Source organism: Anoplolepis gracilipes, chromosome 7 (assembly GCF_047496725.1).
Source record: "Anoplolepis gracilipes chromosome 7, ASM4749672v1, whole genome shotgun sequence".
NCBI classification, from domain to species: domain Eukaryota; kingdom Metazoa; phylum Arthropoda; class Insecta; order Hymenoptera; family Formicidae; genus Anoplolepis; species Anoplolepis gracilipes.
The window spans coordinates 12,053,182-12,067,339 of record NC_132976.1 but is presented as its reverse complement, the minus strand read 5'-3'; the positions used below and the strand labels follow the sequence as shown (position 1 = coordinate 12,067,339).

At 31.0% G+C, this 14,158-nt stretch overlaps 1 protein-coding gene and 1 long non-coding RNA gene across 3 annotated transcripts; both read right to left on the bottom strand.

Moving 5' to 3' along the window:
* Positions 1-59: 59 nt before the first annotated feature.
* On the bottom strand, positions 60-9,653 carry LOC140667442 (uncharacterized). 2 transcript variants are annotated; one of them, XM_072895394.1, is made up of 12 exons: positions 9,418-9,653; positions 6,615-6,740; positions 4,390-4,482; positions 4,054-4,116; positions 3,139-3,462; positions 2,643-2,795; positions 2,306-2,470; positions 2,106-2,227; positions 1,953-2,030; positions 861-1,830; positions 554-615; positions 60-431 (listed from the first exon to the last, which is right to left on the bottom strand). In XM_072895394.1, exons 1-12 carry the CDS (start codon positions 9,545-9,547, stop codon positions 408-410), a joined length of 2,310 nt encoding a protein of 769 aa, XP_072751495.1. In that variant the 5' UTR covers positions 9,548-9,653; the 3' UTR covers positions 60-407. The 2 variants fall into 2 exon arrangements, with proteins under 2 accessions (XP_072751495.1, XP_072751494.1); XM_072895393.1 differs by having other exon boundaries at positions 554-639; positions 9,418-9,652.
* Positions 9,654-12,081: 2,428 nt separating this feature from the next.
* Positions 12,082-13,363, bottom strand: LOC140667961 (uncharacterized). Its single transcript, XR_012047093.1, has 5 exons — positions 13,140-13,363; positions 12,989-13,070; positions 12,709-12,800; positions 12,343-12,551; positions 12,082-12,242 (listed from the first exon to the last, which is right to left on the bottom strand). It is a non-coding gene; the product is annotated as an uncharacterized lncRNA (long non-coding RNA).
* Between the last annotated feature and the right edge of the window lie 795 nt (positions 13,364-14,158).

Sequence of the window (14,158 nt, the reverse complement as noted above, 5' to 3'; positions counted from 1 at the left end):
TTACTCTTCATTCGCTATAGCTATATAGATTTATGCTTTCTTCTTGAAATTTATATTAAAAACCGATCCAATTTCTATGTAACTTATATTCAGAGTGCCTAGATACAGTCAGTGAATTATTGCTCTTATTTAAATTCTTCGTCGCTTAAGGAGAAATAGAAATCTATGCGATATATATATATATATATATATATATAATGCAGGAGAAATCTAAACAAATACTATTCTATATTAATATGATTGAAGGCGAGCTCTTATTAATGTTAAATCGAGCTGTCGATTATTGGAGGAGATTTCTGGTTCCACACGTATTGGTCCCAGCGACGAAATTTTATCTAAATATTTTATAAAAAATATAATGGATTATATGTAATGTTTTTTTTTTTTTTTCTTCGAAGTCTTCTCGATCACAGAATGGCGCATGTTTTTGACTGAAAAGTAAAAAGAAATTTATCATATTCGATTTAACACTCTTATATACAATTAAAATTATATGGAAGAAGGTTTATCTCCTTTGTAAAGTATATATTATCTAATATATTTATCGGTGTACCTTAGCTTTTGGATTCGCTGCGCTGCTCGTTTTAGTTCCGTTCTCTATCTCTTGTCTCTTTCCTTTAAACAACTTCGGTATCTTAGCTAGAGGGCAATAATCGATTGTGTAATATATTCGCGAGTTTATATAAATAGTCGAAATTATAATGTTCTTGAATTAATTTTCTCTTTGAATGAATGATTTCTCTCGAGTATTAGAAATTCTATTTCGCAGAATACATTCTAGTGGATGCTTCTTATTCCAGACCTACTCTTACTTTTCATTGGAAATTAAAAAGAGATGGAAAGAAGCTTGTTTCACCAACCTGTTCGCGGAGCTGGAGATTGCACCACATCAGCATCGTCCTGCACGCCATCCGTCTCTACTTTCTCTGATTCTTCACCATGTATTTCCTCTTTGACCTTTTCTATCGAACTCTCGACAGCCTCCACAATTTTCCCAGTGATATTTTCTGAAATTGCCGATTTTGATTTTCCAAGCGATTTCGGGCTTACATCTTCGGGCTTATCGCTCTTCGTTTCTTCCTCGTTTCTTTTTTCCTTTTCGTGCTCAACCTTTTCATGCTCGTCTTTTTCGTGCTCATCTTTTTCGTCCTCATCCTCTTTCTTCTCATTTTCTTCGCTCTCTGGTGACGAATCGTTCTCGATGCTCGTATTTTCCACACTTCCGGATTTTAATCTCGGTGGTTTTGGCGGTGGTATGGGGTTTGTTGACGTTGGGTCCTGTTGCGTTTCTTTCGTCGAAGCTGCTGCTGCTGCTTCTGCGCATGGCTCCTCTTGAACTATTGTCGCTGTCATTTCCGTGTTTTTATTATTTTTCTGGCTTTCATTATTTTCCTGAACACTTTCACTTTTATTATCTATTTTGTCTTCAGTATTTTCGTCATTATGTGCGCTTTCTTTGCTCTTTGATTCATCTTCCTCGTCAGTCGGTTGTGGTTCTTCGACTTTGGCATTCGTATTTGGAGTTTGAACTTTTTCTTTTGGACTTTCCGGTGGACTAGTTTCTGGAGATTTCTTAGGGCTCGCGACCTTTTTGTCACTTGCCGGAGATGAAATTTTTTCATCATTAACAATATCCGAATTTTCTTTTGACGAATCTTTTGAAGAATTCGTTTGGGTATCATTATGTTTTGGTGTTTCATTGATTGTGTCATGATGTGAATTATCTTTTTCATGTGTCGGTTTTTCTGTAGTATCCACTCGATGTTCATTTTGCATATTTACAGGAAGCTTTAAAGGAGGTAGAGAACTTTTGTTCTGCAAGGCTGACTCCTGACAAATTAACAAAGAGCTCATAAAGAAATTGTATATATTAATTTAATTTAACAATTAATTAATAATAAATTTAATTTCAAAGATTAATAGTAATTTGTTACGAATTTATATGCATTTACAGTGGAATCCGAGTGCGATGGAGAACCCATTTCGTGTCTTCGACCAACCAATATCGTATGACATCCTCCGCATGCGACCTATAAAATAAGGAAACAATTAAAATTGAATAAAAACACATTAAATATTTATTTAACCAAAATAAGTAAAGTTACATCTGTGATAAAGAGTTCTTGATATTTGGCAGCAAATGTTACTTCGTGAACATTATTCTCGTTTTCCTCCAGACCTAATTTACCATGTCGCCCGTCACCACAAGTGAAGAGTTTACCAAGTTCTATTAATAATAATGAACACGATTGTTAATAAAATTATTTGAGGATCCAAAAGAATGCGATGGTAAAATTTTAATTACCAGTAAGTATAGCACTGTGACTTTCACCGCAAGCGATCTTGACGATTTTTTCATTTCGAAGAGACCCACGTGCAAGATGTTTTGGCATATGTATCTCGTTGACATTTGTGCCCATTCCAAGCTGTCCACTGGCGTTACTGCCGGAGCAGTAAATGTTGCCATTTTCTGACAATTTAAATAATTAATCAGCGATTTGCAGATTTTTAAATGTCATATTTTAGAGGATTAAAAAAATTAAAATATACGAAATGTGCAAATTCTTCTATCCATTCGGAAATCTGTGAATTTATGTCAAGGTATCGGAAAAAAGTTAGTGTCAAAATCTGTCAATCTCAACCTGCTAACACGAGTGTGTGATGGCCACCGCAGGCGATATGAAGTGCCGGAGCCGGCAATTGCATCTGCTTCGGTGCGACTTGCGTAGAGAAATTGACATCGATCCCGAGTTTGCCGCTTTCCGATTCGCCGCAGACGTAAACAAGACCGCTTTCTGGAAATAAACTATGTGATGACTGAATTGCACACACGCTAATATATTTTACAACTTCTCGTGTTCGTGCAAATCGTTCTAAGCGCGCAGCGAGATATTATCTCGCGAAAAGTATGTTACGATGTCTCGGGATTCTTAAATCAGATTTCTTGGGACGGGATTTTAGGATTACTAGATCAACTTGAAATGTTTAATTCTTTTTTTTTTCCATGCTAAAAGCGAGAAAATATATAAAAAATATATGCATGTTGTTTCGTAAAAACGATAAACATATTTTCGCCTACTTTTACAATATTCAAAGTTATTATATAATTTATTACGTAGAAATAAAATCACGGATTACCGGTCAAAAAGGCTGAATGATAATATCCTGCGCTGATTTCTTTTACTGATTCAGGAATAGGGACCTTTGTGGGTTTGTTAACAAGGCCCGAAACCCCCGGCAATCCTAACTGTCCTTCCAGATTACTTCCCCAAGCGACAACTCCCCCGTCGCTGGTCAGAATCATCGAATGATGGGATCCTGCTGCAATTTGGATGATCCTAGGTCCAGCGAGTCCGCAATCGTAGATCAAGATTGGAGAACTAGAGCTATCGCCTATCGCGGAATTTTCCCGGCCCAGTTGACCTTCTTGATTACTACCGCACGCAAAGATTTTTTGAGCTCCTGAAAAAAATACATTTCATCATATAATTATGCATTAAAATTATTTTGGCAAACTAATAAAAAAAAAAAAAAAAAAAAAAAAACTTTTGAATTAATAAGAAATTAATTAAGGCAAATTAATAAAATCAACTGTGAATACATTTTCACAAACTATTTGCCCGACGCGGTTTCAATCTGTTGACAAATTAACATCTCGAATTCATATCTGGAAAGTTAGCAAAGTGACGTGCCATTTAGGAGTCCTTATCACATTGATCCCTTCAAACGTGAACAAGTTTGAAGTTGAATGACTCGACGATATTCGTCGGAGTTCGTGACACGCAAAGCCACATATAGAAACGGCATGCTCACTTAATATCTCGCATCTACTAATGACAACTGTACTTACATATAAGGGATATTTCAGACATTGCGCATTACATTTACAGTATTTCGAAGCTGATTATTTCGTCGAGTTAATATTTTTTATTTTTCACAATTTACAACTCGCTATCGCGATATTGAAACGAATGACTTTGTCAATTTTGCTATATGTAATCGAGAGAAAGCACGCTTAAGATATTTGTATATGCATTATTCGTCATTGCTCACCTGTACATATTAAGGTGTGAGCTCTTCCGCATGCGACGTGTGTCACTTTTTCTGGTTTCAGGACTATAACAAATGGGATTCTCATTAAAATCATATTAAGCAGCATTTAATTAAACAAATGGCTTTGAAGAAATTATTTATAATGTACATATCTGATGAGGGTATGAACTTTCGATATTTCTTATAAATGAAGAGAGTTTGTGCAAGAAAATAATATATTTTTACAAATTATAGTTAATGATTTGTTGACGCAAAAATGATATGGTGACATTTGAAAACGTAGTAGCTCTATTTATATCAACTTTTTTGCTAGATTACGATAAGGCAATTACAAACTTTTTACACACGAAGGCTTGCTGATATGATTCTTGTGACCCAGACCCAGTTGACCCCAATCGTTACTGCCAAAGACGAAGAGTCTGCCAGTCTCTGAAATAAAAAGCAAGCAAAGGCGTTCCAAGCAAGCATGAAAGATACGTTCGGTAAATCATAATTTCGCAGAAACTATTCCTAATGTTGTGATGATATCTTTTCTTATATAATATAGGAAATTCAAGAAATTTAGGATCTAAAAGCATCTTAAAATATAAATCCACTAGCAATAAATTTAGTTACGTAAATTTGCTTATGGTACTAAAAATAAAGATAGCTATTAATCTTACGCAAGAACAAAATACATTCTGAGATCATCGGAAAAAATCTCGAGGAAAATTGTATAAACATTTTTATGGGTACTTCTAGCATTAATAATATTTAAATTAATAAATAAAAGGAATGAAACAAGCATCGCGAGTGGATGAAATCGATTGAAATTATATTCATGTTAGCGAGCAGCTACGATGATAATGATAATATCTATTTATTAATTATTAGTATATAATTGCTTTTTTCATTTTACTAATGTAATATTTTTGTATGAAAAGTAATAACGCAATAAATTTTTTCGAGACGCGTTGAGTTAATAACGCCAACAATGTCGGCTAGACTGACCATTGCGTGTTCAATATCGATTTACTGGACAGTGGATATTCCTATGTAAGCATAGTTCTGACTATATACATCATTTACGTTGCATGTTACAGAAGCTGTAAATCATATAAACTCGGATCATATACTTTCATTTTATAGAAACTACAAATTTTATAGCACATCAAAATTTAAGACTTTAAAGGCGCTTTATCGATGAAGATCGAACTGTAAATATCCGAGCAAAAATAAAATAATATTTTGCAAATAAATTTACAAAAAATAAAAAGAGAAATAGCTTTTTTGGACAGAAACAATTTTGTTGATTAGAGTTTTTGTTTGTAATCCATTGTTTATCATTAATGTATGAGTTTACTGTCAACACAACTTTACATTCCACGACGATTGATTAACGATATTCGATGAACGTAACATGAAGTGTATCATTGCTTTCTTTCTTTCTTTTTTATATATCCATGATTCATGCTCATGTATTTCAAAATTAGTCCAAATTAACTCTAGGAAAAAAACACGATTACAATCCACTTTGGAGCTCACTTTATTAGTAATTAAATTATTTGGATTACTCGCAATTAAATTTTGCAATTAGCTATTCTATTTATTTCAAAGATTTTTAAGTTGTACTAGTCAATTCTCTCAATTAGTTCCGTCGATATCCAATTACCCAAAGATAATTTTTATTTAAAAAGCACTAATCAAAATATTTAAGTTGCTAACTACAAAGGTCAAAATTTCTCCCAAAATAATTGCAATTTTTTTTAATTACGCGGAATTAAGGGTAGATTATTTACGTAAAATTAGGGTTACGAGCCAAATAATTTGGCTACTAATCATAGGCCCTAAAGTGGGTTGTAACCGTGTTTTTTTTCCCCAGAGAATCTGAATCAATATTTTCACTGTTATTTTTATGATTCAAGCTATGCAAATTCAATCTGAGTCTAGCATGGAATAATAATATATGTAATAATATCATTTTTGATTTAATCGTGCCTGATCTAAGCTAAATCTAGATTTAATTTATTTATTAAAATTATTTCAGCAAATGATTTTAAGATCAATGAATTTTATTGTTTTTCAGTTTTTCACACACTTTGCACTCCTCCATCTAATGTTTTACTCATATACATATAAGAATGAGAGTGATATATTATAGCAATACGATTTTATGTAATTAATATGCATACTTTTTTATTCTTAACATGTGATAACAAAAAAATAAATAAGACTCTTACAATTAGCCAAACTCATATATTTCTTTAATTAAATATATTGCTACGAATTTATCTCACAATATTATGAGACGCGTTTTAAAATATCACTGATTAAAACAGCCATTACCAATACCTAATTAATTCTTTCAGTGCAATTTCACTGTTTGCAATGCTATATTGCATATTATAACTAACAAGCACTGTCTATCAGTGATATAATATACTATTAATTCTATTTAAGAGAATACCTTCAGGTTCGACCTAGGTTTGTGATCTGGCTTTCATCCTGGATTTAGAAGGACAATAACTACTCTTTTAACTAGATTCTAAATTCCTACAAAAAGAAACATGCGTAAAACTTACGGCAAATAACGGCAGAGTGCTCATCCCCGCATTCAATGGCGACGACCGGATCCTTACGTATGAAGAAATGTGACGCAACATTGTCTGCAAACCTGCTACGGCCGATCGTGAAGACTGCCCCAGTCTCTACAATGTACAAAGGTCGATACAATCGTTAAATATTGAAGGCAGGATGAATCGAGGTTTTCTATCTTTGAACGAATTTCTTCGATCGACAGATCTTGCGTTCAAAGATCTTCGCTCTGAGAAATCGCGAGATTTTACGAATTTTTTTTCCTTTATTTTTGGACTGGTTTCTCTTATTCAAAAGTTTATACCTTTGAGTAAAAGAGAGATTTCAAATAAAATTAAAAAAAAAAAAAAAAAAAAAAAAAAATTCGAAAGAAATTATGCAACATCTTCGTGGATTATACTCTACTTTGTGTAACAGCGAATGCATTATTACGACGTTATATTTACGGCATGCAAGATTGCAATCATTCTGATATAAAGCTATAAATATTACAGGGATACATCATCTATATATTGCACATGGAACCACTTGTGGCAATCTTTAATCTTCGACTTGAGCAAAAGTATACATAATGACTTTAGACGCAACGTGTACAGTAATAGGAAGTATAATTACATAGATAGCGGCTTTCTAATATCTTCCACACATGTAGCTGTATATATTTTAATATTTTTTTTAGAAAAAAAAATGAATTGTTACAGAAGATGACATTGTTGTTCAATTATATTACTTGTGATAATAAAATGTAGATATAATTCTAAAAGAAATTAACTTTCTTTTTTAATTGTCGACATCTCAAATGTTTCTATTTCCATGCACTGTGGGCGATGCATGGATATAGCTTGCAGGCAATTTTATCGTTGCATAACTTTAGCATAAATTAAGTTTAAAGCCAGCGCAAAGTAAAAAGGACCGGAAAGGTGTTAAGACACCGAATGCCGCCTCAACGTGAGATTAACAGCGGCATTTCGGTCTCCCTTCGTGCAAAGGTCAATAACGCAAAACTGGCGATAAATCCTTCGAGATTTACGCTTGCGTCTTTCTTATCAAAAGTTCAAATAGCGGCCTTATGCATAATTCATTATTCTTCGTCGGAAAGCAACGCAAGTTATCTCAGTGCGATTTATCCCGTTAGAAGACTCCTCGTGCAAAATATTGTACGAAAAAGATTATAATATTCAGACCATCAGATCTCTAAATCTTCGAAATTTTGCCTTAGATTTTTAAAAGTTTTCTTAATTTTTTAAATCTTAATTCCCAAATTTTACGATTCTTCAAATTTGAGAATTTTTAGTTTAGTTAATTATTTTTATGTTTTTGAATTTTAAGATTTTTAGATTTTTAATTTATCTTATATTACTTCTAGATTTCTTTAAATTTATAAATCTCTTGAATTATTAATTTTATTATTAGTATCATAACTTTGGAGTTTGTACGAGAAATTATAAAATACTGAGAAAATGAAAGCAAACATATTCGACTTTGTGGAAGATTAATAGCTAAAGTTTGCATATTTCTACGGTTATTGACCCGTAGGTTAATAGCCACCGAATTGCTCCACAAAAGATATATGTATTATATAATGTGATAGTCGATAGCGATTGAGCGCGAGTGAGTAATAATCTAATCATATAAATGTAAAACATAAATGTAAAAAAGCAACGAATCATAAGAGATGTCAATTATAAGCTTAAGATGCTATTAAAAATTAAAAAAAATGACGTAAGCATAAAAAGATTTAACTGTGCGAACAAAAAATATACAAAAAGACAAGAAAGATGAGATACGGGAACACAATTAAAAAAAAAAAAAATAATAAAAAAATGGATTAATTTATAAGCAATATATGTGTATAAATATAGTTATAACAAATATCATTGAAGACAAAGGAAATAATGATTCTCGCATTTAACATAAAATCGACGTGCTTTAATTGATTCTTGTTGATTTGCGTCGATTTGTGTATTTACGATAAATTATTACTATAAATATACAAGTTTATTAAACGACGCTCGCCGAAGCATTTTGCAGAACTTGCAACAACAACTGGTGTGATAACACCAGTAAGTTAATGATACGAATGCACATACATGACTCGCATGATCACGGTGGCATTAGCCGATTAATGGTCGGATTGTGCTGGTAGCAACATGCTACTAAACAATTCGCTACTATTCGCTATTCAGTATATATTGAACGTCATGCAGATTAAAGCGCATATATAATCTATCTTACAAGCTTATATTTTACGAACAAAAGATTGCAAACTGTTGATTATGTGCACTGCCGCGAGAATATATTTCCGCCTTACAAAGTGTGTATATTATAAGAACAAATGTAATATAAAATATTATAGTTCTTCAAGGTATAGTTTAAAACTTTTGCGAGCCTCTCTTGCGGCTTAATTGCGATGAATCTATTTGTCATCGAGTGACTATATAAATTACTGTAATTTCCACCTATATATATATATATATATATATTTTATGCGCCGTGCGTATACGTGATCGTTTGATAACGGCGACAGGTAATATCGATTCTCGTTACTTCACACGGACAACCGGCACGGAGCGAAGCAGGGGTACGTGGTGCGGGGGCTTTAATAATGTCGGGGGAGCGGTGCCCGGGCGTCGGTTTCAAGGATCGATCGCGGCCGGCGATTCTACGCGATCCAGAATAAATTCGTGTCGATCAGATTGCGGTGCGTGACGAATTTATGCGTGCAATACTGTCTCTCAGGTGCGTGTGCGTCATCACACAAATCTCTCTCGTCTTTTCCTTTCGTTTTACCGGGTATAGTCTCTATGTCCGGCAGGCCCATGCTTGCGTGTATACCTTGCGCCGCGCAACTTGTAGCCGACTGACCGCCAGGTAAGCGGACACGCTCGCCGGTGCTGGCACTTTCAAAGGCGACCACCATGTATCCTAGCAACTGGAAATCAATTTCTAATGGCACAACCGCGTCGCTGTTTTCCTCATAATAAAAAGAATGGGAGCGATCGGCGCGCGGTTCTCCAACATTGTCGAAAATCATCCGCTCTGCCCACTCTCTTCTTCTCTTTGCATTTTTATTAGAATAAAAATATACAATTTTAGTTTATATATATATATATATATATATATATATATATATATATAAATTCAAAGAATTATACAAATTTAATATATACTATTGTGAAATATGTATTAATCAATATGTACAAAAATATTTTATTATAAATATTTTACTTTGCTGTTTTTTCTCTCCTGGCACTGACACACACACACACACACACACACACACACACACACACACACACATCTCTCTCTCTCTCTCTTTCCCTCTCTTTCTCTACATGGAAAAAAAGAGAGAGAGAGAAAGAGTAAAAAAAAGAAAAAGAGACAGAAAAGAGATGGAAAAAAAGAAGAGAAAAGGGATGAGAGAAATAAGACTGAGGTAAGGTAAGAGATTAAGAAAAAGGAAGAGAAGAAAAAGAGAGGGAATAAGAGGTTTAAAGGGATAAAAAAAAGATAGAAAAAATACATTATTGTTATTTGTGCGTATATGCATGTATGTATGCATATATGTAAATTTATATTAATGAAAATATGCTTTTTTTCACATATTAATGAATTATTGTTTTGGCTTAAAATGTTTTTATTTTTAATTGTTTTGTTTTTACTGATTTAAATGTATGTATGTGGAATTTTATCACGCGTATAGATTAAAAACTATATAATTATATATATATATATATAATAAAGGTATAGATTAGAAATTGTAAAAATATTTATTTATATTTTATATAATAATATAAATTTAAAATAATAAAGAGTGTCTAAGAATGAATGAATAACACAAACTAAATATCAATATGATTTTTTTTTTAATAATAATAATCAGCAACTCAAAAATTTTTTTATATATTCAATAAATTTTGATAAGTGCCTTATTAACGGCACGCTATTACGAGAGATGTAATAGATTAATTTCCGATTAGCATTGCCGGAAGTGTAACAAACGGTGCGGACTTTACGGAGGGTGATGCGATAGATCACCGATACAGGCTTTATCGGAGGTGATGTGACAAACCCTCGGTGCCGTCTTTATCGAGGGTGCAACAGACCCTTGACGCGGACTTTACCGGGGGTGTGATAAGTCTTCGGTGCAAGCTTTTTTCGGAGATGTAACAAATCCTCGGTAAACTTTACTAAAAGTGTGACAGAAGAATTTTTCTCGAAGTTTCTTACCGACGATCTGTTAAACTCAAAAATCATTTTTAGGATCTAACACGCTTTCAGTGAAAATCGGATACTCGTAATAATTAATTTAATTATTTGTTTACGTAATTGAGAACGATTTGAACATATTAATGTGTTTTGCTATTTAAAAATGTATCCTTTCATCATAGGAATCGTGGTGATCACGGACATATCAAGGACCAAACTCTCAAAATAATTAGACAAGTAGTGAATATTAATATTAAATAGGGAATTCAAGAGTCATCGACATGTTCATATAGCATGAATTTTATATTATTCGGACTTATATATATATATATATATATATATATATATATATATATAACTATCTAAGTAAAACAAAAAATTATGATATCAAAGTAACGTCAAATGACATCAAAATGACGAAAATATGATTACAAAAACTCACTTTTCGATCATTTTTTTGTCATTTTGACGTATTTTGACATTATTGTGACTTTTTGTTCTACCTGAGTATATATATTATTCGTAAATCTTTTTCTTTATTTAAAGTACGAGTGTATTTTATTCATGAGAAATCCCATAATTTTTTCAAGTCGCTTTTGTACATCGAATGGAAGTGTTCAATTTCTTTTATAAATATGGTTATATCACCTTTAAGGTATTATTTATTCATCAAGTGTTTGTATGCATATGTATATAACGTGATTGTATAATTAACAATTTACAATTAACAAAATGTAATATGTATTGCACATTATTGTACATGCTTTTATATATATAGATTATGATTATGTATGAATTTTGAGATGTTTTCATATGTTATTATTCTTTGAATAAATGAAAGGTGTATTAACATTATGAAATGTGTAAATTATTTTTATATTTATATACATATATTATATACATACACAAAATTTAATAATTTCTTTTCTTCTATATCAATATACAGGCAAAATTTTCTACATTATGATTTTATAATAAAATATTTTTATTGTAGTATAATTTAAATAATTTAAAAATAGTATGGAAAAATATTCACTTGGTATAATTGTATAACTTGTAGTAATAACTACTCGTTAAATAAAACTACATATTATGTGATCAATTATATTTTAAAAACAAATTTTTAACATAATCAATGTATTAATATGTTATCAGTCTATTTATAAGTACATATTAGTATTCATATTCAATTTATATATTATTAATTATATTCTTTCGTAATTAATAATACAAGTTAAAGACACTGTATAGACATTTCAATATCTTTGGCAAACTAAATAAAGAATTGCTCTAAAGTTACAGACAAAATAATCTTTAACGCAGCTATATCTTCACTTAAAGCTTTTCCTTATCATATATTTTTTCCTCTGTTGTGTTACAATCAGTTATATAGTAAGCAAACAGACCTGTAAGATAAGCAAAAATTAATTGTAATAGAAAAAAGAAAATTAGAAACTATCAATAAAATTATTATAAATATGCTTTTAAATGAAGCATAATAATTACTAAGTTTGTCTTCAATGTTGTACGTTAGAGTAGATTCAATGATTATTTTAATATTTTCAACATCCTCGTTCGATCTCGGTCTGAATTTAATTTTGTATGAATATAGTCCGTTCCAAATCATTGCTTTAATTCCCCTGACTTGCGTTAAAGAAATCTAATTCACTCTTCACCATAATACTAGACTGCAAAGTACTTTACATTCTTCCATGCTGTTGAACAATATATATTTTTAATTATTATATTTTTAATGTTTATTATTTTTAATATATTTATATTTTTAACATGTTAAGTTCAATAAAAGTAATTTTTATTCAAATCTACATAGCAAATATATATCTTAGATACTTGAATAATTCTAATAGATACCTGTAAAATGTAAATGTAAATGGTTTGTTCTGTTTGGCAAAGTATTTCGTAGCAATTTTCTAGCTGCAATATCAACATCAGTTATAGATCATCTAGAAGAATGAAAATAGTATTATCAATTAAAGCTATTGCAATGTTTAAATGTCTCTTCCTATTTATAAATAGGACTTGGCTGCGCTACGCAAGTAGTTAAATTTGAAAAGATGTACGTATAATTGTCATGTACACTATTTTATTTAGAATGACTTTTAACATTTTACATTTTGTTTGATTCGCTTACTCAATCTATTAATCCATTTGTTAACTTTTAGTCTCACATTCGACTTTGGTACATAGACAATATCCTTCATTTCAGAAACGTACTACAAGAAAAGTTTTTTTTAATATTATAATAAACAATATGCTAGTGCTAAAGAAATTAAAATTGCTACCTTCTTCTGTTTGATTGAATTTCTAGTTAACGTAAGTATATTATATAAGACATATCAGATATTTCTTTTCTGGTTAACATCTGGAAAGTTGGACTCTTCTTAGCACCATTTACATCAAGCAAATATTCCCATTAAAAAAAATATACATAAAGAGTGCTGCATAATATTCCTGAATTAATTCGCTTAATAAATTATAGGCCAATTTGACTCCATTCATTGCCATTAAAACCTGTATAAAACAATACGGCAAATTATATTTCACTATAATTATACAAGAACACAGAAAAAATATAGAAACAAAAAAAATACTATGTACTTGCAAATGTAGAAATCATTTCATATAATATTACATCAGTAGTATCTATTTTGACATATGGTGAATAAGGTATTCTTTGTATAGACATCTGAAAAATATAATACATGTATATCGAAAGCTGATAAGAAATATGTATAATATTGTTATGTACAGTCGTATAGTATTTAATATCTCCATACGACATAAATATATTTGTTGTTTCTCAAAATATATTAATAATAAATTATTCATTATTAAAATATATTCTATTTTAAGTATATATATTTATATATTTATTACTCTTCCAAGTTTAATAATAGACATACACACCTTTATGTTTGACATAAAATTTGCTGCTGCTTGAGTTATAAGTGCTTTATGTATGCATATATCTGATATTTCATTCAGTCTCATTAGAGAACCTTTCATATCTATATGAAAATAAAAAGATTATATTAATATTTTTATTAATTATTAAAAAATTCTATTTAAAAAAATAATAATCATATTTTTTTCTAAAGGACATAATCCTTTTGAGCAAACTTACTTATGAAAATCTATATCACTGACAAGGTACTGGTGCTGGGTACTTTGAACGAGCAAATTTTCGTTGCAGTCATATGGTTCAAGACTCGAGGTCGATAATTGAAGATTGATGACTTTACCGACTGTTTTGAATGTATTGGAGATAATCTCATTATTTATACATAAATATTATTTTAAT